This window comes from Gobius niger (genome assembly GCF_951799975.1).
Source record: "Gobius niger genome assembly, chromosome: 10".
NCBI classification, from domain to species: Eukaryota; Metazoa; Chordata; class Actinopteri; order Gobiiformes; family Gobiidae; genus Gobius; species Gobius niger.
In genome coordinates, this window is record NC_136861.1 from 23,406,118 (window position 1) to 23,431,971 (window position 25,854).

Here is a 25,854-nt window from a genome sequence, read left to right on the forward strand (position 1 = left end):
AATATAGGTTATGTGTAAAGACAGCAGCACTTCTGTTACTCATGCCCAGTAGCCGACCATGAAAACCGCCACACTTAGACTAATGATGAGGTTGATATTGACGACTGTTTTGAGATATGGCTTTTCCTCTAGTGAACAAGCAGCTGGGGGTGCAGGGGGAGGCGAGGGACGGTCTTCTCGTCGCCTCTCCATCCCACATAACCAGTAGAGGGCAGACACGAGCTTTGATTGTCTCTCTGTGCTTACTGAGGAGGACGTGGAAGCTTGAAAAACAAAGTCAAAAGTGATTAATTTGAAGCCATACCAGACTCACTTAAAGAGAAGCGATGTGATCCTGTGAACCTACCTCTGCGATCATGGGACACCCCATTGCTGCCTTGCTCTTCTGCTTGTGTATGATTGGTTGTGACCTCTGCCCTGTCAGTGCTGAGCTCCACCTGCCCTTTAGTATCTACTGGGTCCATTCTCGTATACCAGGTGAGGCGAGAAATCTAGATCACAAATAGGTAATAATTATGCATGCAAACAAAAGGCAACAGTGTGGCCATTATATTGCTATGAATGTGATTGTCCTATATATTAAAAAGTTTCTGACAGGGGCGTGTTGATGCTATTTTTCAATGGGGTGGCCCAATCGTGGCACTTGGTTATTTCTAATGAACGATATATATATTTGAGAATTGAACACAAAAGGGGTGCTTTATTGTGAGGCATAATAACACCTTAGGAGCACTTTGATGTCAAAGTGCTCCTAAGGTGTTATTACGCCTTACAATCAGTGTTAATTTCGTCGACTAAAATATTTAGTCTTAATTTTAGTCAAAGTGTTATTTTTGACGACTAAAATTGGACTAAAACTAAATTAAAAGTTGTTCATGAGACTAAAACTATGACTAAAATGTCCAGATATTTTAGTCGACTAAAATAAGACTAAATAAAAATGAAAAGGAGAGACTAAAATCATCCAAACTTCTATTGACCTTCTGAAAAAGCCTCATATCATTTACAATCACTGCTAAAGGAGCAGCTCTGAGCTTTATCATGTGGGGCAGCTCCATGAAGCAGAGGAACAAGATTAAATATGATTATAATGAATATTATCAATGCAAAGTCGACTAAATTTACTTGCAATTTTAGTCGACTAAAACTAGACTAAAATTGAAATGATTTTTTTGACTAAATCTCGACTAAAATTAAATTACATTTTAGTCAAAAGACTAAAACTAAAACTAATTTAAAATATGTTGTCAAAATGAACACTGCTTACAATATAGTTCCCGTTTTGATCCGCTTTGAAAATCGACATGTTTAATTTTGTGTTACTAGACTTGGATCGTGTAACTACTCGCGTAACCGTATTTAAATGAGGTAAACGTGGAAGAGCTTGGTCGCTTCTAACTTCACCCCGTTTAGCCCCATAGAGGAGAGGAGGAGAGGCTAAATGCTAACACCACCTTTGGTCTTTTTGCACGACTGAGTAGACAGGTAGCTTATGCATCAACTCGTCTAAACTAATAAGAACATATCTCAGTATGCAAAAACGGTGGCCTATTCCTTTAAGTAAAATTCACCTCCTTGAATATGCTGCCTCAGACACTAGTTAACGTCAGATAATCTGTGCCCTGGCGCCCCCTAGAGACATTTCTGCTTTTTAAGATTTTGATCTGGTCCTCCCTAGATATTTGACTGTAGAGTGTACAGAGCCACCTGACGAATAATCTGAAAATTGACTAAACAAACATTGTAACAATTTTTGCCACCTCAGAAGGCATTTTCATGAATGTACTTCCCTTCAACAGGAGTTCAACAAGGTACATAGTTTCCATATATGGGGAACTTCAGCAGTATAGAAGCTTAGACTATTTGTTTTCAAACCTTTGCTATAATGAAACTACATACAGAATACAACACTGTGAATGTACCATGTGAGCTTGGCTAAAAAGTTAACAAACAAGAGCCAGTCTGAATACTGTTCATTGCTCACCTGTTCTGGCCTTGGTTTCTCCGTGGCCAGGCTCACAGCCACCACCACAATCAGAGTGATGGCAGACAGCAACGTCGAGAAGTATAGATAGTGTACATGTTTCAACACTCCGGGCCTGTTGTCCTCTTCATAGCACTGTGGCTGGGGATAAATGAAGTCCAGCAACATGCGTATACAGCCAATCACCAGGCCGAGCGCCAGGCCCCAGAAAGCACCCTGCACAGAGGTACAGGGCGGTGAAATTATGGAAATTGAACTGTGATTAAATCTATGGCTGTTGTTTAAGATGAGCTTTATTCTGAAATTTTGTGTCTCATATTATTCCCATATTAGCAAATTTATATTCAGTCATGCGCCTTTATATATTTCTATGTTAAATGTTAGAGTCTGATACTGCACATTGTAAAAGTAAATTCTGATTCGAAGAAGATTTCAGTCACACCAACCTTCTCATTGGTCCTCTTCCAAAAACAGCCCAGGATAAATACTATGGAAACGGGAGGCTGCAGGTAGGTGCTGATGGACTGAATGTAGATAAAAAGCTGCCCCCCTTGACTGGCCTGGACCACGGGTATCCACAGCACAGACACCCCGACGAGAACCAGTACGAACACTCTGAGGAAAACATGAAGAAGCAACAGTGTCACAGCTACATGATTTGTTGTGGCGTTGCATGCTATTGAGGCGACATGGTAGTGCTGCGGTTAGCGCTCGTGCTTCACAGCGAGAAGGGCCGGGTTCGATTTCCACCAGGGACGGGGCCGGTTTCCTTCGGGTACTCCGGTTTCCCCTACCACTAAAAACATGTACAATAAGTTAATCCTCCGGCCAGGTGGTTCTGAGCATTAGCCTGGCTCCACATCATGAAGATGGGTCCCCAAGCGCTGGCTTACGCTGGCAGCTCACTGCTCCTACAGGTTTGCCCCAGGGGAATTGAGGATGGGCCAAATGCAGAGAATGAATTTCCCTACTGGGATTAACAAAGTATAACATATATTAACTTATAAAAAGAAATTAATGTGTAGGGCAACGTGCTGGATTGTAACAATTCAGGAAGTTACAGTATTTGTACACCGAGAGGGGGTGTGGGATTTAAATAATGTTAGGGAAAGGAAGCTAATGATAAACAAATGTTCCTACAAATATGTCTTACGTTGTCTTTGTTAAATGAAAAGGCAAATGTTTGAAATAAAAACAGACAGAAAAAGCTGGACTAAGAGTGTTTCAATTTTGAGGTTTCAGCTGCCAATCAGAAGATCTCCTTAAAAAATGACCTGTATAAGATCTAAGATGTAGATACACACATGGATTGCATAAGAGACTGTAAGGCTAGATACTATGTTGGCATGGTTAAGGTGATGAACAGCACTAAGGAAACCCGGATACACTTGCCTGCCAACAATCATAAGCTCCCACTCAGACGCACTTGACCTAAAGGTCTTCCATAGATCCATTGTGAAAATGGTGCTGGCGCTGTTAAAGATGGACGTGAGGGAGGACATGAGTGCAGCGATCATAACGGCCATCATGAGACCACGCAGACCTACGACAGAAACAATTTTGAAATTTAAGATAAATATTTCAAGACTGACTTTCAAAGAAAGGTTATTTGAGCCACCTGAGGGCAGTAGCTCCATGACCAGTCTGGCATAAGCCGTGTCTGTGCAGCCGACCGCGTTTCCACAAATCTGTTCACACAAATCAGGGTCTGCACAAGCCACTTCATCTATAAAACAAATCAAGTAAACAAAACTCTTGAAAAAATTGGTTATGGAGGGGAAAATGTTGAGTATTTAGTAATGACAATACCTGTATATAAGATCCTGCTGATCATGCCAGGCAACATGATGGCAAAGAAGGGTATAATTTTGAGGTACACAGCCAAAAGTGAGCCTCCTTTTGCATGTGTTAAAGTTTTAGCGGCGAGAGAGCGCTGTACGATCACCTATTGACACAATAAGAAAGTTTTCAATTCATAAAAAAAAAAAAAGCATAGATGTAAACATCATTAAACCAGGGAACACATTTTGAGTTTGTTTCGTTGTGTCAAATCAAGCCAGGACTGGTCTGGGAAAATGTCAAGAATGTTTGGTTTGGGCATTATTATGTAATTTGATTGCATGTCTCTTATACAGCAGGGGTTGGCAATGTCCAGCCCAGGGGCAAATCTGGTCCTTGGTAAATGGTAGGCATTTATTCTCTGGCCCCTCAAATGATTTTGATATATTTAATATACTGCATTGTCAGTTCTTTTAAAGGTTTCTGGGAGAAGATTTCCAGACCCCCTGCATAGTGCATAGTAATAATAATTATAATAAATAAAATAAGCAAACCTGGAAACCTGTCTGACAGAGAGACAAAAGAGACACAGACGGCAAAATGAATATTCTGACCAGGAAGGGAAGGGATCAAGAAACCAATGATCCAAATAGAATTTGTAAGATTAAATATTAACTGGCTATGAGAAATATAGCATATTGGCTACAGTAACATCACTACAAATAAATTATCCAATTTAAGGAGCTCTACAACCAACATTAGCAATAATTGAATGTCGCAATAACGATATCTGATTTTGTTGAGTTATCATTTGTGATGCATTTTTTATTGATTTCTCATGCAGGGATGAGAGTCCACAATCAAATTCAGCATATACTCAGTACAGCGAGAGATACACATATATACAGAATGGTGCTGCACAGGTGCATACTGTAAACTCAAATAAAAGACATGCTTGTTTTGACAGTCGCAAACCATATGCATGAATGTGCCTTGTGTTTTGAGATTGAAAAGTGTACAATTAGGGGAGGGTAGCACATTCATTTTGAATAAAATATGATGAGTGAAATATGTTCTATAGATAAAATTGAAAAGAATAATAGATGATTAGGATTTCTTGAAGTAATAGTTGGACAACACGCATAGGCTCATCATGAGTTACCATTCATGACTACATTCCTCAGTGTGTTTTGAATACCTGATCGGAGCACCAGTACCACATGGAGGGGAGGGACATGCCGATGAGTATGCCAGGCCAGGGGAGGTCAGAGTTCACCGGGTCTCTGAACACGTTAAAGGCGTCATCTCGAGGGATCCCACAGGTCGTATTGGGCACACGTACAGAGGGGATGGCATCAGCATAGCCCTCCATCAGCCCATTCCACCCTCCAACCTTTGCAAAGCCTTGGATGAAAACAGACAGGCACCGTCCCAAAATGCAAACAGACTTAACATTCATTTTAAAATAAATTTGACTTACTAAAACCCATGAGCGTCAACGCTCCTGCCAACATAATCAGGGTCTGTGCTGCATCTGTGTAGATAACTGCAGCCAAACCACCTGCAACAAAACATTTTTAAACGTAAAATGATCCAGTAAGTGTAAAAATATCAGACATAATATAATAATAATAATAATAATAATAATAATAATAATAATAATAATAATAATAATAATAATAATAATAATAATAATAATAATAATAATAATAAGAATAAGAATAATAAGAATAATAAGAATAATAAGAATAATATAATCTACCTGCGACTGTGTATATGGCTGTAATTGAAAGAAGCAGAACTATCGCAATGTAAATATCCCACTGTAAAGCAAGCTGAATGAACAAAGCACCAGCGTACATGTCCACCTGGGAAAATACAGATTATAAATGTCATGGATAAAACACTTACTCAGAATAGATGGCTCATACATACTGAGATCTTTGTGAAGATGTAAATAAATAAGTATAGGACAGCAATCAGTAACTGTGTTCTTCTGCCGCCATAACGCTTTTGTAAATACTCAGGCATTGTGGTCACCTAAAGTAAAAACATAAAAGACAACGCATCATCATCATGATTATTACTATGATTATGATTATGATTATTATGATTATGATTATGATTATTAGGCTATGTTCCATATAGTGGGTTCACAAAGTTTTACTTTTTTCATTTTATTATGTAATTGTCTGCTACTAAAATCATACATCTTTCGTTCCTGACTGTGAGTCTTCTGCAGCACAGTGGTGACACACAAGCTCCTCTCCGGTTGTAGACATTGTTTAATTTAGAAACACTTTTTATTTGTGTTTTAATACATCTCCACAACTGCTTAAGTTGTGGAAATTGACTTGGAGACCCGTGCTATAGTGCATCGCTTCCATTTCCCTTCGTTCGAAGGAAGCACAGAGGTGCTTTCAACGAGGATTAAAAGTTCAATCACGTAAATAATGATGCACACACATGCATGTCCTTCGCTTAAATTTAAAAAAAAAGTAACTAAATAACAGCAGGTATCATTTTATTGGCTATTTGAAATACACAATTTAGAGTAATGTACAATAGGATAAAGTTGAGCAGTTCGACTTATTGCTGGTGCAGCCCACTGACTCAATTCAGGCTTCTCATGTGGCCCCTTATGAAAGTTAATTGCTCACCCCTGTTTTAGGGGCTACTTGGTGCGAAAAGCTTGAGATCCACTGTTCTACGAAAATCACCCAATAATAATAACACACTAAAACAAGCAAACAATTAACAGGTTTCAGTAAAAAAAAAAAAATAGATGGGAGGAAAAAAGTCATTGAGACTACATGGATGCATTTAATATGTGTGTTATGTGTGTTATTAATGTGCAAAATCCTCACCCCAGAAGCAATATAAATAGGCAGGAAGATCCATCCCAGCAGCAGCACCATGAACATTCCCTGACAGATAAAACAAAATCATAATATATGTAAAAAATAATATAATAATAATAGAGTTGAAAATAGCAACTCACTCACATTCCACTCATATGCAATTGCCCCAATTCCTGCTGCAGCTCCCGACCCCGCCAGACCAATGAAGTGACCACTGCCAATGTTACTGGCAAAGAGAGAAGCGCCCACCTAAATTTAGAAAGTTACTTATTTTGGATGGCCCAAAATGTAAAGTTTGGGCTAGAGTGTGGACATGCAGATTTGCACTGACTCACAGGCCACCAGGTCATGCTCTTTCCAGCCAGAAAGTAGCCGTCCACTGTGCTGCGTTTTGTCTTCAACATAGACTAAGGGAAGGGGCAAAAGATTTGATGAAAAACTTGGATAAAATAAAGTTTAAGCACATTTCATCAAAAACAACATTCAGCTTTTTGGTAACTTTATAGCTTTATAATAAGGGTACATGAACTCATAATGCATGCTTTCTTCTGCACATAGATCTTTATTTATATAGCGCCTTTCACAGACATAGTAACAAAGCGCTTTTCATAGAGGTGCCCAGACCTATTCACCACAACTCAAGAATGTGTCAATTCAGGTCCGAATTGCCGTCATGCACGGGCTTAGAATATAGAAATTGCAGTTACGCGCATTTCCATTATTTCGTGTACAACACGACTGAAAGGGTTTATGCTGAAGTGAAAACTTATTATGCCTAACACAGTTTACATACTTCTACGACAAAAAAAAGTATCCAAATGAAGAGAGTTATTGTATTTATTTATTTTAACAAACATTTAAATATTTCAATAAATATGTAAATCTACATTTTGTTTTATGTTATTTCATTTTAAACAAAAGCATGTCATTATTGAATTCATTTGATCCATTATGGATATGGATTATTTTTTTTTCTACTTTTGAAAGCTTTTGAAAGCTTTGATTGTTTCGGATTGTTTGAATTGATCGCTTAAGTCGTTCCACAAATGAACACCTCTTACAGAAATACATCGACTTCTTGTATTTGTTCTTGCTTAACTTCTTTGAAAATTCCGGTTCCTCTAAGGTTCTGTATCAAAGCTGCAATACTTCATTTTAAGGGGCACAAAATGAAGTCATGACAACAAAGAATTCATCATAATAATGATAAATTATTCATTAGCATTAATTAGTGTGAATTCATGAGTACTTCATCATGAAGCATCATGACCTCAAATGAATTCATGACAAATTAATACATGAATTATGATGAATTCATGCATGAATTCATGCACCCTTATTGTAAAGCGTTACAAGCTTTTGGACCTATGTTTCCTATAGGGAAAATAAGTCTAATATATCTAAATAAATGCTGCTCTGCAGCAGCAAATTGCTTCTTTTAACCACCCCTTCCAAAAATAATATAGATACTCTAGAAAGTCATTAACTCTTTTTCCAGATTTAAACAACTGAGCACTTACCCAGAATCCAACAGCCAACACAAGCAAGAAGTAAACAACTAGGACCCCAATGTCCAAAGGCACAAGTGAAGGCTTCTGTGGAGGAGGGGATGGACTGGGGGACATATTGATTTGCGGGTGCTTGTCCTTAAGGTAAAATGCCATCTGAAAATTCAAATATACAACATGAACACAGTATGACAAATAACACGGGTGAAAAGAGACTGCTTTTATTTAAATATTTTATAAATGGCATAAATGTAGATTGTGTAATGGAGAAAAAAAATCACTGCAAGTTACACCAATTAGCAAGACAGACTGATGCTAAAGAAACAAAATTGAAATCCACCATGAGAGCATTTGAGGATGATGTAGTTTTACCGTCAGTGGGTCTTCACTGGAGCTTGTCTTGTCATTCATAACATCCGCAAGACTCCAGAATTCTCCTGTTTGTGAAACTTCCTTCACTCAACCCAGGTCAAACTCCACACTCCCCTCGTCCGCTACAAGCTTGAGTTAAATCGTAAATGTTTTATGAGACTTGGCAGGAGAAAGGTGGCTTGTCTTGCACATGCACACACTAATAGAGATAAACGTGTTGTGATTGTGAATGTCCTAGTTTGATCAGTGTACTGATGGTTTATAAATGTGATTAAAACATTCAGGATCTAGCAACATTATCTCATGCAGATAAGAAACATCAAAAAGACAAAGTATTGGTTTGAAAATATGCATTGCTACTTTTCTTACCCTCAAATAAAACATTGGCTTACACTGCATGAAAAAGTCATGATTGCCACTTTTGAAAATGCATGGCTTTGAGTAACTCAATCTATTAAAAAAAGGAAAAAATCATAAGAGTAACTAAATTAATTTATTTGATAGACATCTTAATAACATTGTACAAACCACTGTTTGTTACTGTATATGTACTAATTCAAAGATAAGTCATAAAAGTACATAGCAGGGGCAGTATATATACATTTAATTTCTGCTTTCTACAGCATTCATTTATTTTAGCTCAGAAAGATTTAAATAGACATTCTTATGTACCAAACACTGAATTCAACAGTATGTGTTCAACAGTACAATACAGTATATACAGCCCTTTATAAAGTGATTATTATTTTAAAATGTCAAATATTTATCAGGTATGATAAAAGACACACTATTGTACTTTACAGCAGTATATACAGTACAAGGCATTTCCTTATACAAGTCTAAAATTGAACAGATTTCTAAATAATAATCATTGTGATAACTTGTATCATTATATTGCACTTTGGTTAACTGAAACATATCTATGTATCGGACATGGAGAGTTACTTATAAATTGACATTTTGCCATAATTAAGAGTTAGAATATCTACATATTTTATTATATTTACCATAACATTCAGTATTACAAGCATCCTATTTAAAGAACATTCACTTTGACCGTAAATACCTGTCTTGACTAATAAGTTAAAAGTGGTTTTCACTCTATCCCGTGTTACCAGGCCAATGGAGACGCCATGCGTGGGTTTCTGGGGCTTTTGGGGTTTTCTGCAGCATGCTGATCACTTAGAGCTCTCTGTGCAAAAAAACGACAAAAAAACATGGTATGTTACCTTCATAAATGTGATCTGCAAAGTAAAAATATTAATGACATCTTTGAATAAACTATTCACCTCAAACTTGTTAATAAATTCAGCAAAGATGCCAAAGAAGGCCTCGTTGCTGGTGGCTTTGCTGTCCTCGCCAAAGTAAGAGGCCGTTTTGGCAAACTCTTCCATAGACCTCTGTTGCAACGACTCAAGCGACTGTAGAGCTGGATGGCTGTTCTCAAGAAAGTTCTACATCGTTAAAGTTAAGGTGAAATTCAACAGAATCTTGTGTTTGATAAACGAGATGTGAAAAGGATACGCTCATGACCACAGCAAAGCGATCCTCCGCAGTGGCAGGCATCTTCTGACAGGCGGTGCGAATGTCCTGGATTGTTGAATGGAGTTCATCAATGTCCGATGAGAGAATCCTTTGGTTTACTAAAAGGATAGTAAAATCAAGTCTATTGTACAGTACAGGTGATTGTACCACAGCACACGCACCTTTAGCTGCAAGAGGAACCATAATGAGATCTTTGGAAAAGTCCAACACTTCAGGAAAGTGTTGACACAATGACTTGACGAGGATGTGCAGAAATGTAGATTTTCCATCAACCGTCTTGGTGACACCGAGCTGTAAAGCGGGAGTTGTTCACTTATAAGACCGTCTTAAATTACACAAATATGTTGAATGAGCTTTGCTGCACCTCAGTGAGGAAATTAATCTTGAAGCCGGTTGTCTTATTAGTTTTAGGTTGGCTGTTATTGAGGTAATTTCCCATAGCCAGGACAAACTGGAAAAAGAAAATGCATGTCAGAGAGTCAACATAGCTCTGTGGAGGAAGATTAGAAAGATATTAAATGATGTTTTTACATGTAGTGCATTTTCAAATTAGTAATGAGCTGTTTCAGTGTCAGAAAATACACATACATCTCTATAATGTCAAAATAAAGACACCTTTGTCTGTGTGTACATAAACAGAATAATACATATTCAGTGTACCTCTAGTATCTTAGCAAGTTTCTTGCTGGTCTTGAGCTCTATTGATGCTTTGTAAATACAATCGTAGGCTCCTCTGAGCTCGTCAGTCTTCTCCTGCAGTGAGTACTTGAAGAGAAGGCACTGCAGACGTGTTTTGTACTCTGGCACTGACAACATCTGTGGAGGTAAATGCAAACATGCATCAGATGGGCACTGATACAGTAACAATGCTGCACATTTAACAGGATCAAACCTGAAGGACAAACTGGTCTGGCTCGGTGAGTTTGCTGGGGTCCTGTCTGAACTCTTCAAATCTGCGCACCTCATCTGCGTCAGGGGCGTACAGAAGTAGCTGTTTGATGTGGGATGTGTCCAGCCGCTCAGAGGTCATCCTCAGCAGCACCTGTCGCAGCTCTCCAGGGGACAGCTTTAGGTGCGCAATAAGGATCGCTGAAAGAACCTCTGTTTAGTAACAGCCTGTTTTATAATAATGACATGCTGTTATTGTGTGTCTAAGTAAATATGTATGGCTTTTGCTCTACTCACAGATATTGTAGGCTTTTTTGTGGGACAGAATTTCAACCACATCTTTCTTCTTCACTGTTTCTGGCTGAGGTGTTGGCTCTGGTCCTGGTGCTGGGCAAAGAAAAAAATGTATAAAGATTCTGGCTTGTAATTGAAATGCTTTGCATATCACAGACAGTGGACAAAGTATTCACCTGAATTCTTCTGAGGTCCAAAGTGAAGCTCTAAGTCCAGATACTTGACCATGTCGTGCAATTTTTCATAGTCTGAGCTTGCCCCTAGCTTTGGATGAAAAGAAACAAAGCTATTTTTAAAAAGAATTACATGTTCGTCCATGTTTATTTTACTTAGTGAATTTTTTTGTTTGTGGTTTAAATCAAGTCAAATATAAATGTTCAAGGTTGAAATAGCATTGAGTTGTAAAGCTCTTTGACAATTTAAATGTACCAATTAAAGGTTTAAACTTTGCAGCAGGTCTAAACATGCAACGGTGGTGGTGTGCGTCACCTGTCCCCAAATGGTACCCTCGGAGTTCTCCACCTGCTCCCAGCGCAGCCTCTTGACGCTCAGGTGATGAGAGTCCATGCGGGACAGACTGGGGCGGGGCAGGGGTGGAGGGGAGCAGGGAGGGGGCAGTGGTGGTGGGGCGGGCGGATCCAGGCGCTCTGGGTCGGACAGAGAGTGGGGCAGAGACTGTGGCTGCTTGGCCTCGCTGTGAGACTGCTGCTGGTGCGGTTTGTGATGGTGCGCCGGTGGAGGGGGTGGGGCCGGTGAATGGAGCAGGTGCTGGGAGGGCTGCGACTGTGGCCGGCCTGTTTGATTGGGCGGCTGGTTGCTCAGGGGCTGAAAAGGGGAGAGAGACAGAGGAGGCGGCGTCGATTGGAGGGGCTGGAAGGTGGAGAGCAGCTGCTGAGGCCTGTGCTGTTGCTGATGCGCCGGGTGGATGACGTGGATTTGGTGCGGGTAGTCCTGGGGCGGGGGCTGCGGGGTCATGTGATGGATGTGCTGGATCTGGTGGTGTTGGATAGAGTGCGGCCGCTGCGGGGACGGTTTTGCGGGCTGCGGGTGATGCTGAGACTGGTGATGCCCCTTCACGCTCCGTCGGCTTTGATGTGAGTGGCTGTCCCGGCTCATCTGCATGGGCGCGGACTGTTCCCCTTGATGCAGCAGCTCGGTGGAGGTGTGGTGGGGCTTGGGCTGGTGGAGCGGGTGGGCCTGGTGCAGCATTTCAGTGGAGCCGTGGTGGGGCGGCCCGTGGTGCACATGTGGCGCCTGATGGAGTTCAGTGGAGGAGTGGTGAGGCTGAATCTGATGCAGCAGCTCAGAGGACGATTGGAGGGCCTTGACTTTGTGCATTTGGTGAAGAATCTCATTGGGTGAGGGGTAGTGGGTGTGCTGCACATGCTGAAGGACCTGCAGTCACACCAAATAGCATTTATTTTGACCTACATCTTCATGTTCACATATATGTTGGGTTTACATTGCAGAATTTATAAGATTTCAGATGGAGGGCAGTGGACAACATAACTCCCAATCCATAAATTGCCTGATCTTCTTTTGTTAGTGGTCCACAAACTTCACATATAAATACATCTCATGGCTGCCTTGGCTGAAAAAAAACATCCTTTTTGACACTACTGGGTGAAAATTTGGTGCTAACAGTTTTTGTTTCATCTGGATAGGCCCAGTGATTATAAATAAAGTGTGCGTACTTCAAAAGTAGTTTTTCCCATAGAATTCAAAGCTACCCTTGTCCGGTAATTGATTATGTATTTATTAGTAACATCTTAGATTTTAACGCAACCTATCCATGGGTTTCAAGTGGTGTAAAATTGGGACTGTTGCCAAAGCCATAAAGAATTCAAAAGTATCGCTTTCTACATCTTCTTTTCAAAGGGTCAAAACTCCTCAAAATGGTGTTTTACATTACGGGAAAAAGTCATTTGTCTGAAACCCATGAATTGGATGTTTTTTGGACTGACCTCCGCAGACGAGTGGTGGTGGCTTTGGGCTTGGTGCTGCTGCTGCATCTGATGAAGCATCTCCATGGAGGAGTGGTGCGCCGGGGCCTGGTGCATCTGGTTGAGCATCTCTGTGGAGGAGTGATGGGGTGGCGCCCTCTGCCCCTGATGACTCTGGTAGATGCCCTCTGAGTACTGCCCTTGCCCACTTTGCTGATGCCCTATTGGCTGAGGGGCTGCAGGGTGAGGCGGTGGAGCGGATCGGGACAGCCTCCGGTGCATGAGGTGACTCTGGAGTTGCTGCTGCTGTTGTTCTTGTTGTCGCATCATGTAGAGCGGATGGTTGGAGCGGTGCATCATGGGGTCCGGAGGAGTAGGCAGCGGGGGTAAAGACTGGTGCAGCTGCTGAAGAGGGACTGAGGAGTGGACCTTTTGAGTGGGCTGGGCGGGCATGGAGTGGTGGCTCTGGTAGATCTGATGCATCTGTTGCTCTTCATAGGCCTTCTGCTCCTCATACGCCCTCTGCTCCTGATAGGCCTGCAACTCCTCCAACGCCCGCTGTTCCTGATAGGCTTTCTCATAGGCTTTCTGTTGCCGCCGCTCGTACGCTTGTCTCTCTTGATACAGCTGCTGCTCTTCAAACGCTTTCTGCTCCTCATACGCCTTTTGCTGTTCGTAGGCCTGTCTCTCTTTGAAAAGCTTCTCCTGGTAGGCTTGCTGCTCCTGGAGAAGCTGCTGTTCCTCAAAGGCTTTCTGCTCCTCGTAAGCCTGGCGCTCCTTGTAGGCCTGCTGCTCCTCCTGCCTTTTCTTAAACACCTGCTGCTCCTCGTACACCTGCCGCTCCTGGAAGGCTTTAAGCTCCTGGATGGTGGCGCGGGCCTGAATCTCCTCTCTGCTCGGGAGGACTTTGTGAAGAGAGTGGCGTTTAGGCGGAGGGTTACTGCGAGGCGGTGGGGGAGGAGGCGGGCCTGATTTGCGACGTATAGGGATGTAAGATCTGGGAGATTGGTCCGGGGTCAAGTTCACCTGTGGATGAATAATGTCATATCAATAATAATCAAAACTGTCATTATGTCATTTTATTTACTTTATTTTACTGTATTACCTTTGTATATTTTCCCTCCTTCCATACACTAACTCTATTTCTTCCTATGAAATATGTCTTTCTGACTAAAACAAAAACAGTTACTAAAAAAATATATAAAATTAGATCTCCACATATTATTTGTCGACTAATAAAAACTCGAAATGAAAATAAGCGACTAAAAAGTATCTAACATCTAAGCTCCTACTGAAACGTTTCAATTTAATTTTCTTCCGTTTATGCAAAGTGACCCAATAGCACACAAATTCTATATGAAGGTGCTTTGTTTATTTGACAGTGCAAGTTGAATAATACTATTTGTAACACAGTTTTTTCCCCCCGAAAATATAGATGACTGAAATGACAACTCTAAACACATGTTTTCCAAGAGATTAAAGCAGTACGAAGTAACTCATGCCCCTAGAGGCCATAAGCGCCACTGCAGGTGTCGTAGCATGTTGCGTTTTTTTACTTATTAATTGTCTCCGAGAGTAAATACTACACTGACAGAAAAGACAAAGGGAGAGAGGGATGTCGTACTTACAATTACACAATAGAGATGATTTTTTTCACTCAAACTTGGCTGTAAATACTGTTTAAGTGGCGCTAGCCCGCAAGTTAGCTTTGCCTGTTAGCCTGTTAGCTTCTTCATCGTGATTCCATTAGTGTGTATTGGAGTCGCCGACCCGGTGCAGGCAAAGTTGCAATTGTGGTTTTCTGGCCAGAGACACCGGGGGAGATCTCATTGTATTAACCCCAGAGATATACGAAAAGGGTTTATTAAGGTAAACAAGTTATTTAGTACTGCTTTAAGCAATAATTAGACACTGCACACCCTCACAATAAATAAATAAATATTAGGTATTTTAGTGGTGCATTCTGCAACTTTTTATGTGGAAATAAAAATTAACATTTGCGCATATTTGACCCAGTAGTGAGACAGTGGCTGTATCTGGTCAGCATGGCGCCTGTACTCTCTATCACAGTTGTCACTCTAGGATCAGTTGTTTGGAAGGTTTTCTCTGCTGCAGAAAACCTACAAAACAATTGATCCTGGAGCGTTGTAGAGGACACCACGATGAAAAGTAAAGGTACCGTGCTGCTGACCACTCATAAAGCCACTGGGTCACTACTGGGTCAAATATGCAAAAATGCCAACTTATTTTTTCCGCATAAAAAAATTGCATAATGCACCTTTAAGTATGTATGCACACGTCCCGCTCCTTCAAGTCTGTCTGAAGTCATTATCCTGTTGTCTTGTGCTTTGTATGATGTCGTACTGTAATAATCAAGTTCACCTGTAGCTGTTGTTGTTGTTGTTGTGCTGGCTGACGCTGGGGTTGAGCGGTTGTAGTGGGTGGGGGCGGAGGAGGTGGAGGCAGGTCGTTAAACTGGTGAGGTGGCGGTGGCGGGGGGCTCATGGGAGGAGGCGGGATGTGGTCGGAGGAAGAGGAGTAGGTGAGGGAGGACGCGTGCTCTTCGCCACTGCTGCTCTGGACATCGCTCGGGCTGCTCATCTCTGGAGGCGCAAAGCCGCCGCTTTCCTCCTCCTCTACTGCCAGGTCTTCATTGTTGTCTTCATCCTCATCATCAGGAAAACCCATCTGCACAACATCCTGGCATTAACACCAATCACAACTTTATTAGCCAGAGCATGGAAAAGAGACAGCAACAATCATAGACCAAACTTTTATATTGTTGTATTGTTACAATGAAATAGGAACAGAAATTTTCATATATTGTAGGTCTAAATAATTGTACCTCCTCATAGTCATTGTCAGGGTTCAGAAAGTCGTCTACAATGGCCACCTTTTGTCCCAGCTGCTCACTCAGGGCATCCAGGAAGCGGTCAGTGTCCTCTGAGCGAGGGGGTTTAGAGAAGGTGTAGCGTCTCTTGTAGTTCATTTTGGGTGGTGGGCTGGATGGGAAGTCGTCGGGCTCGGGGGGTGAGGGCATGGGACTGTCCAGGCTGATATACGGGTTAGACTCGCCACTGGTCTGATTGGTTACTGCTCCAGGGTAGAACTGGGAAGAAGGGGGACTGGGGAGCGGCTCAGGCCAGGAGGAGGGTGGTGGGGCGCTACCTGAAATGGAAATCTCATTATTACGTTTTACTAACTTTTTTGTCATATTACAATATTGTAATGCATGAGGTACAAGAGTCCACCTGTGTTGGCGTGGCTTGAAGGAGAAGCTGTCCGAGGCTGACTGTCCAGTTCAAGTACACTATCTGGTGCTGGCGGAAGTCGGCTCTTCAAAGACTTGGATCTCTTGGATGAGTACATGTTTTCAAGTTCAGCATACACAGCTGACAACTTGCACATAGAAGCAGAGAAGACTTCATAATCAGACTATACTACATATACAGAACACTTTGTACAGAAATCATCCACATACGTTGGTGAGGTTGTTGGGGGTCTCAGGAAGAGAAGTGCCATCACCTGACTGTCTTTCCCCTGGAGCTAGCCTCATGCCTGACTCGAGCGCGGGCTCGCCACGCATGCCTAGGGTAATATAGTCGTTAGAAACGCTTAAAAACAACTCAGGTGGCTCTTTCTGTTTCTGTAGCATGGGACCAAACATATCATCTCTGGAAGATACTGCAGACATAAAGAAGAAAAACAATATTCATTAGCTTTAAAAGAATAAAGCCCATTGTGATTACAGGTAATGATTGATAATGTTTTTTAACAGGACAGATGTTCATAACAAAAGAGTGATGTGCTCATACCCAGTTGTGTGCCAATGACCAGGTCATCTGAGCTGCGTCCTCTCACGCTGCTCTTGTAAGTGTTTCCTGTGACTCTCATGGAGCTGCTGCGGCGCTGGGGTTCAGGAGCGGGCTCAGGCTCAGGAGGAGGGGGTGGAGGTGGTGGGGGAACTGTTCACATGTAGCAGCAATGGGAGAAGAAAATACATATACCTTCTTTGAACACCTTTTAAATAGTCATAGATTTCCTTATTTATGTTTTCTAGCATTTTGATAATAGCAGAGTTCAGAATGACAGGTTTATCATTAATGCACACCTGGTGCTTTGAATCCCAGGAAGCGTGAGATCTTGCTCTGACAGTGCTCTTGTTCTTCATAAGTCAACAACTGGTAAACAAACTGCCAGATGACCTGCTTGGCAGGGGTGTCCAACACAGGAAACACATCCACAATCAACGTGTCAACATTCCTGTTGAGTAAGGACAGTGTTTGAGCCATCACGTCCCAGATAAAACTTTAGAAATCATTTCTGAAAACTTACCTGTGCTGAAAAAAGTTTTCTAGTGCTTTGCAAATGGTGTAGCGCTCCTGGATGGTCAGAAGGTGCTCCAGCTGCTGTCCAAAAGTGCGACCCTGAACACGGATACTGGGAGGGAGGATCTCAGCCACCCACTGCAGCGAGCTGAGCGCAGGAGAGCGGGAGCGCTCTGTGGGGCCGGCGCCACCAGCCAAATCTGGCTCTGTCAGAGCTAAATTTGCTGGACCCTCCTCCACCACCAGAGTGGGCATAGCACCACTTCCTTGAAGCATGGAAACCACCTTCTCATGGGAGGATGTCCTGAGTACAGGCAACAGCCTCATCAATACATAATATTACATATTACATAATACATAAAATTAGAGTAATGTAAAGAAATACCTCATGTCCAGTCCATTCAGAAACAAGATGCGATCCCCAGGTTTCAGGCCAGCCTTATCAGCTGGACTCCCTGTTTATAAAACAATGCTTCTGTTAATGGAGTGTATTATAACTATAAATAAAAAAAAACCTTACCAGGAATAACAGAGTCGATCCAAACTGGAGCATGTCCTCTGAGCGTGAAGCCAAAACTCATGTTTCCCTTGCAGACTCTGACAGTTCTAATGAAACCAAAAGAGGATGGTTTAATCTCACTCACTGCTCAGTTTAGTTAACTCGGATGGCTCAGTCACCTGTTCTCATGCAATAAATACCCTGAGAATGACTGAGAGAGCATGAATAATGCAAATGGATTTATTAAAACATTGTCTGTTTTTGCTCAACTCCTACACCGCCTAGTCATATAAATTGCAAAGCTATGTCACTCATCAGTATGGGTGCAAGATGCTAGAATGGATGACTGAATGAATAGTTTTATTATTCATTATTGTGCATACACACCGAATGCCCAGTCCTAATGGGCTTATAAGACAGCAAGATGTTATTTCACTGATAAAAATCCAAAGCATATCCAATCTTTGGACACATTAGAAATGATATCCATGTGTTTCCAAACTTTCCACATGTACTGAATGTGTTAATCTGACGTCAACTAATCAGATTTATAATGACCCAAATCACACAAACCTGCAGTTGGTCGAGGTGTTGGAGTGTCCTGTGATAAGGGAGGTGGTCTTACGCATTCCTCTGGTGGGAGGGGCTGCACCCTCCTCCGCATGTGTCCGGGGCACAGAGCTGGCCCGAGTAGACACCAGGAGGCGCTCTGGGTGGTCCTCGCTTCGGCTACGGCGAAGGTGACTGCGACTCGGGTCACTGAAGCTCCGTCCCTTGATCCGGCTCATCAGATTTTGGGAGACGACCTCATCAAAACGTTCCCGGTGCTTCTTGGGAATGAAGATCCTGGCAAACATGTTCATAATGACAGATTCAGGAAAAATAAACGAGAATCAAAACACTGAAACATGACTGCACTTTGTGATATTATTTATCCAATCTTTAGAAAGAAACATGAGTACTGCATCTTCTTCCAGCTGCTGCATTGTCGTAATTGGTTCAAAAACAGTATAATCCCTGTTGATCCCCGGGACGCAGAGACAGGTAAAAAAAGATTAAACCGAGAGCAGTGCGAGTGAGTATAGAATGAGAAGGAGAGCTGCGGCATTGTTTTCTGCTCCCGTTACAGCTGCAGGTACCGCTGCCTCATAGTGACAATTCAACGTTAATCTGAGACACTGTAAAACCTGGTGAACCTCTGTGGAGACACAGCTCTCTCTATCACAGCTGTTTTGTCATATTTATGGTAGCGTAGTCGTCTTTTAATCAGAAGGTGGGCTGTTCAAACTTAACTCCGACCACTGTCATTGTGTCCTTGGGCAAGACACTTCAATCACACTTGACTATGTACAGCGTGAATAGGATGTGTGGATGATTGGTGGTGGTTGTTGAAATATATTGGAAACAACATAGTCAGGTTTTGATCCAAGTTAATTATCAACCAAAAACAAATGCCTTTATATTGTCTTCATATTGAACTGATCTGAATATTTCCTGACAGCGATAGAGAAGCAGAGTCTCTCACAGAGTGAAACACACAACAGAGCAGTGGAGAAGATGGAGAAATGGGATCACTTTGTAGGCCAGGGTCACGTAACTTTTGGGAGTTGTGTCTGTTCACTCTATGTAGGCCATAAAACTTCCCAGAACAGCCATGCCAGAGCACAGACAAATGCAGCAAAAGCAAAAGAAAACAGAATGGGGCCGTTTAAAGAGGCATCATGACACTCTGCCACTGGTGACTTCATAACCTGTTTTGTTTCGGTTAGAAAAGGGTTTTTATCATTGTCACAAACACGTCTCTTTTACTGAAGTTGGATGTAGGCTTCGAGTTGCCCTCAATTAGAAGGAGGCCGAAGGAGTCTATATTTAGCAACAGAGGAGGAGGAGATCAAGGGCAGCGTGAAAATAATGATTTGTGTGATCACTATTTTCAGACTGTTTTGACAGGATCGTGCCAAAACTCATCAAATGCTGTAAGACTAATTAGAAGCACAGAACTCAGCTACAAGCAAATGCAAAAGACCTATGAGTGTATGCCAGCATAACTGATCGTATACAAAGAAGAGGAGGAAAATAGGAAAACAAGCAACGACTGAAAACAAAGCAGAGAGGAGAGGAGATCGAAACACATTAGTACTATACCGAAAGTGTCTGGAAAGGTTCTTGTCCCTTCCCATGGCCTGTCAATCTTAGGAAGCGCCCAAGATCAGTGAAAGTTTGCAGAACTCTTCGTCCGATACAGTTCCCATTATTTTTTATGGAAAGAGACGGATGAGAATTAAATCCTCGAGCTCAAAAAAGCTTGCTGCAGACTCGGAAGGCAGCCAGATGGAGTGAGGAAGAGGGTGGGGAGTTGTACATCCCTCCACTCCTCCAAAACATCCTCGGGCGGCATCAGCTGTTCCACAACTACGTCTTCTGGACAAAGTGACTTCCCGGTGCCCATCTTCTCCGACACAGCTCCTCCGGGAGTAAAGCTGAGGTTGGGAACAGGTGCTCCTTCTGTGCACAGGTTAAAGGATGAGCCTTGTTAATGATGAGACGTCCATCATTAGGAGCGCGATGTGAGAATGAGCTTCTCTCAGCGGAGGAGAAAGGATGATGATCAAGAAGTAGACGAGGAGGGAGAGAGGAGAGCCTCAGTGGGATTCCTCAGGCAGGTCACACAATGACTGAGGGGAAGAACACTAACCAGCACCACTGCACACACACACACACAAGTAACAGGGTAGAGTGGACTATGCAACGAGAGGATAGCTTTTAAATAGACAGGAACATACTTTAAATATACGCACAGAATTGGGAAATGAAACTAACACATTTTTCATCACATTTGTAGGATTAAAGGTGCATTATGCAACTTTTTGTGTGGGGAAAAAAAAGTTTATATTTGTGCCTGTACTTGACCGTGTAGTGACCCAGCGGCTGTATGAGTGGTCAGCACTGCGTCACGGGGTCTCTACTATGCCCCAGGATCAATTGTTTGGAAGGTTTTCACTGCTGACGGATCCTCTCACCTAAAAAAACCTACAAAACAATTGATCATGGAGTGTTGTAGAGACCACCGTGATGGAAAGTAAAGGCGCCGTGCTGACCACTCATTCAACCGCTGGTCTAATACGCAAAAATATCAAGTTTTTTTCCTTGCATAAAAAGTTGCATAATGTACCTTTAAGGAATGCAGCTGCTGAGACCAGAATCCAACCACTTATCAAACTAATATACACTTTTTTGCCTGTCCCAAGCTCAGGTAAATAAAGAGGTTGTATCAGGAGGGGCAGTCAGTGTAAATTCATTCACACTTACGTCACACCCAGCTAGAAAAATAGACTATTGGAAAAACTACAAACAAGGGTCCAGAAATGCAGTTCGTAGAAACTAAACAATCACTCGATACAACAGGAAACAACAATAGCCGTCCCGTTTTGCAACTTAAAAGAGAATTTATTAAAAGAAGTAGGCTGTGTATAAATAGAACACATCCAGAGGGAGGGCGAGAAATATCTTTGAGAGGGACAGAGGCAGACAAAGCCTTAAAAATCGCCCAAATGATGACGTTTTTACTTCAATTCATTTGTTTCTGCCGACAGCAAAAAGTCAAATTTGAGATAGTCTTGAGAACTCTCCATCAGGCTCCAACATCACAAAAGAAACATCAAGGGCTTCTTTGACTCTTATGGAAAGTGAAATATACACGAGGCGGGCGAACGAGGCGTCAACTTTGCATACAAAAGATGATCCCAGAATAGAAGTATAGGTAACAATTATGGAAATGTAGCTCTGCGTGTGTGTGTAAAGGTGCTGCTGAAGCTCCAGTCCTCTGAGGGAAGAACTTATGCATAATTAATGAGAGGTGCTGAGAAAAACAAACATTACAAAGCATATTTTGAGCGAACCCGGCTGAAACAGCTGCGTGTGAGAAAAGCGAGATGACGGCATATGAAAGTACTGCTCACGATATTTCTGTTTTTTTTCCCGAAAGTATCAAGAATAACGCGGCAGAAAGAACAGCTCGAGCCTGAACAGCTCGGTAAAAGCTACACTGTATGCAAAATCCCATACTCACCTGAGGCAGCAGTTCATTATGTCTCCCTGGATTACAGACAGAGATGCATTTAATAGGTGAGAGTCTGCTTGTAAATGTGCACATATCTCACAACCACTATGCACTATGCGGGCAGCAATACTTGGGCACTGTATCCAGAGCGGGGAATAAAGCGAGTAGAGTGATGTGTGTTCCAAAGAGGAAAATCAAAGTGAGCATGGATGACGGGAAAATTGGGGAGAAATAGAGCAACAGAGAGACAGTCAAAGTGAGTGGAGATGACAAAAAATTCTGAAGCAAAAAAGGGGGCATTGTGTTTGTGGCATTTTGAGATTCAGCAAGAAAAGACGGAATATGTAAAAGCTTCTCTTGTGCCCTTCAATAAAAACACACTGACACTGAGTTATGTCAAAGGTTGTGACAGAACTTGACATCACAACATTATGACGGTTTGTAGGATAAAAAGTAATTCAAGGCGTTCTCCCTTGAGGCGCATTTGCGATATAAAAGTGAGCTCATTCTAACACAACAAGACGACATCTGTTCATCACTTGTTCTCGCTTACAGTCAAAGTAGGGCTGATCAAAAATTGATTTCGACTGCGTCACATCTAACAGATCAGCATTTCCGATTCCAATTTACGCCAGCATTTTTAGGCACTACAATAAGCATCTTCAGGTTGCAGCATTGCACATCTGTCAAACAAACTCACCCCCAGCCCGCTCCAAAACTTCAGAGCTCGGTGATGAGGTTGTGTACACGTGCTCAATGTCCTCTCTGTCAGCACAAATGAACTATACTGCATCATTAAATGTGGTGGCATTCTTTAATCACCTCCTGGGAAATACTGTCAGGTGAAAGGACTTTAAGGCTCAAGAACAATATCAAACATTTCCCACACAAAATATGTCGATGTTTTTTTTTTGTGATTGATAAAAAAAATATATAAATCATCTATTGAGTAAAAAGGCCCCTGCCCTCAAGACTATAGAAAGTCATGAATGCAATTATGTTGACCTGAATGTGTAAATCTAAATATTTCGAGAGAAGATGCAGTACCTGACGCTGTCGATGAGCTGCTGGTGCTCCTCGGTGATGAGGATGTCCGGCAGGGCCTCGGCCAAACTTTCCACGTCTCTGTCGGCTGCATACAGCTTCAGCACTTCGAACAGATGCTCTTTCACATCTGGCTCCTCTCCCAACACCTCCTCCACCTAAAAAAAAGTCAGCCAGTTGAATGTAGAACAATGTTTTATGCTTCAAATACATGTATACACTAAAGGTCATTGTCAAGTATTTCTGTTCTGTTTATAGGAAAGTGATTTTTGGACACCCGACCAGAGGGCAACAGCTTCATAATCCACTATGAGGGGGATTTTGTGGACAAAAGAAATTCCCAAACCACATAACAATAAGGGACAGTGAAATATCAGTTCATTTTAGGGTAGTGGTTCTGAAACTTTTTCAAGCCACCTCCTAAAATATTTGACCCTCCAAATAGCACCACTGCCAAAATCTAGATCAAATCAGGACTAAACTGGGTAAAAAAAACTAAAACAGACACAATTTATATTTACATCTAGATAATAAATACAAACAAAACATATACAATTGAGAAAATGTCCCCCATAATGCCATAGCCTGTATCATTAAATGCATATTGAACTGCATTTTGAAGTACCTGCGTGGTGTTAGTACAGTACAGGACATATATTTCCCACCTTCTTGTTGAACTCCATGGCTTTATGTGCGCGGCTGTCCCTCACACTGTCCCCACTCTGGGACACCACCCTCATGCTGCTGCTCAGCCTCTTGGGTCGCCTGGCCATACTGAGCACACCCAGACGGAGTGGCCGGCCCTGGGCAGCTTTGATCATGGCCGCCGCGGTCTCATGATGTTTTACGGGGATCCCATTGACCTCGAGGACATAGTCTCCAGCTTTGAGACCACTCAGGCCAGCTGGGCCTGAAGGCCCACACTCTTCAACAATCAGGGGGCTGTCTCCCACAATAGTGAAGCCAAAACGACCGTCAGGTCCAGGAGCGATGTCAATCTGAGAATGAGACAGAAGGAATCATTTACTCTTTAAAAATAAAAATAATAATTTAAGAACACAATGGTCTTTTTTTGTGTATTAAATCAGCATCAAATCCTTTCAACAAATCTTGGTGCTGTGACTTTTTCATATTAACCAAGTAAAGAATAGTGTGTGTTAGTGGGTCAGTTTCAAAGAGCCAGTATGTTGGCTCTGACAACTATCCCACAAATCCTGCATGTCAACTTAACTTAGGGGTGAAAACAGGAAATGCACTGCTCATCATACCTGTTTGATCCTTGATACCACTCCAATACTGGGTGGGACGGTCTTTAAAGTTTGAGCCAAAGCGATGAGTGCTGGTGTGCTTAGGTTGGTCACGTCCTGCCCCTCTATGTCCACCACCTGGTCTCCTGGCTGCAGCCCCGCCAGGTACGCACTGCTTCCCTCCACCACAGATAAGATGTAACTGGGCCCAGTGCCGCCCAGTCGGAAACCAAACGCTTCGGGCCAGTTCTGATTGGTGGGTGGGAGGCCCAGAACTGAGGCAGGAAAAAGTTAGTACAGTAGATTAGTGCATTTAGGGCAAACTGATCAGTCAGAAGTAGGTTGCAAGCTGTAAATTGAGGTCACACAGTGCACTGGTTTAAAAATAGGGCATCTCAGTATTAGTACAGGAACAACAGAATACCTTGTGAAAGGAATATGAAAAGATCTTGTAGTAGGTTTTGAATTTAGAGAGGTGTAAAGATGGGAAAGATGTGATCTAGAACAGAATGTAGCGCATGGTTTGACATTCTGGCCTTCCCTTGAAACTGTCCTCTTTTCTGTGAAGCCAAGTTATACTTCATATCTGCTGAAGTAAATACAACATAAGAATGTCAAGAGCAAATAGGGGTCATTAATGCTGACCTTCAGGAAAAACAGTGCCCTTTCTAATCAATGTCAAGGTAGGAGAGAATCTATCGATATACTGCATATGACACCAAATAGGAAACAAGAAAGATGGTAAATCCAGGAGAGAATTGTCAAAACTGCTTCTTAAAAGAAATGAAGAATCAAAAAAATTACTGACTAAGACCTAATGAGAGGAAAATGCTAAATATTGAAGGCAAATATGTGAGTGAAAATGTTCCTTACCTAATTCAAAGACTTTACATAGGTGTCAGTAATAAGTCATCTAACCAAATCTGATGAAAGATTTTAAATAAAAGAATGTGTGTATTTCATTTCATTTAAACCTATCTGTAGGACTAACCTCAACCTGGCAAAAAGCTTGACACAAAATAGTTAGAATTACTTACAAAAGTCTTTGGAGGCACTACGGGTCCCAGACTTGACGCTCTGGCGCAGGGAGAAACGACCCTTTCTGCTCAGAAAACGCCTCATCCTCGCCCGGCTTGCGGCAGGGCACGTTCCAGCCAGCCTTCCTTCCTTACCCCCAGCGTGGGGGTCACTGCAGCCTCAGTGCCCTGGGACACTAGTGCTGCTCCTCCTCAGCTGGCCACACAGTCCCCAACCTCCTTCGTCCCACTGGTCACAGAAACTTCATCTTAAAGGTCACATTTGCAAATGATGTAGGCTAATACTGGCCCGTTTGATCAAAAACCCAGAGACTGGCAGATGAACATGACAAAGCCTAGGTGAGAGGCACAGAAAGGCTCTCCATCCCGGGCCAGGCAGTCCACTCTCCACCCAACCCTGTGGCTAAATGATGATCACATATCTGGGACACGCTTACTTGGTCCTGAAACGGTTTGTTCGCAAGA

General features: G+C 42.2%; 2 protein-coding genes across 2 annotated transcripts; both read right to left on the reverse strand.

Annotated features, from left to right (window-relative positions):
- Positions 1–39: 39 nt before the first annotated feature.
- On the reverse strand, positions 40–7,071 carry slc5a11 (solute carrier family 5 member 11; the record flags this gene model as incomplete). The annotated part of the gene is made up of 14 exons (XM_079564679.1): positions 6,960–7,071; positions 6,769–6,873; positions 6,631–6,690; positions 5,699–5,803; positions 5,526–5,631; positions 5,244–5,324; positions 4,962–5,167; positions 3,794–3,929; positions 3,603–3,710; positions 3,371–3,527; positions 2,431–2,599; positions 1,985–2,200; positions 347–491; positions 40–263 (listed from the first exon to the last, which is right to left on the reverse strand). Exons 1-14 carry the CDS (start codon positions 7,026–7,028, stop codon positions 40–42), a joined length of 1,887 nt encoding a protein of 628 aa, XP_079420805.1. The 5' UTR covers positions 7,029–7,071.
- A 2,047-nt stretch (positions 7,072–9,118) lies between these two features.
- Positions 9,119–25,847, reverse strand: grid2ipa (glutamate receptor, ionotropic, delta 2 (Grid2) interacting protein, a). Its single transcript, XM_079563946.1, has 25 exons — positions 25,390–25,847; positions 24,374–24,627; positions 23,771–24,103; positions 23,109–23,263; positions 18,575–18,847; positions 18,023–18,108; positions 17,888–17,957; positions 17,510–17,806; positions 17,286–17,437; positions 16,990–17,139; positions 16,656–16,762; positions 16,426–16,573; positions 16,020–16,342; positions 15,557–15,874; positions 13,196–14,200; positions 11,721–12,626; positions 11,408–11,495; positions 11,235–11,324; positions 10,942–11,138; positions 10,710–10,865; positions 10,414–10,500; positions 10,211–10,340; positions 10,029–10,147; positions 9,794–9,958; positions 9,119–9,696 (listed from the first exon to the last, which is right to left on the reverse strand). The coding sequence occupies exons 1-25, from the start codon at positions 25,472–25,474 to the stop codon at positions 9,616–9,618; spliced, it is 5,775 nt and encodes a 1,924-aa protein (XP_079420072.1). The 5' UTR covers positions 25,475–25,847; the 3' UTR covers positions 9,119–9,615.
- Between the last annotated feature and the right edge of the window lie 7 nt (positions 25,848–25,854).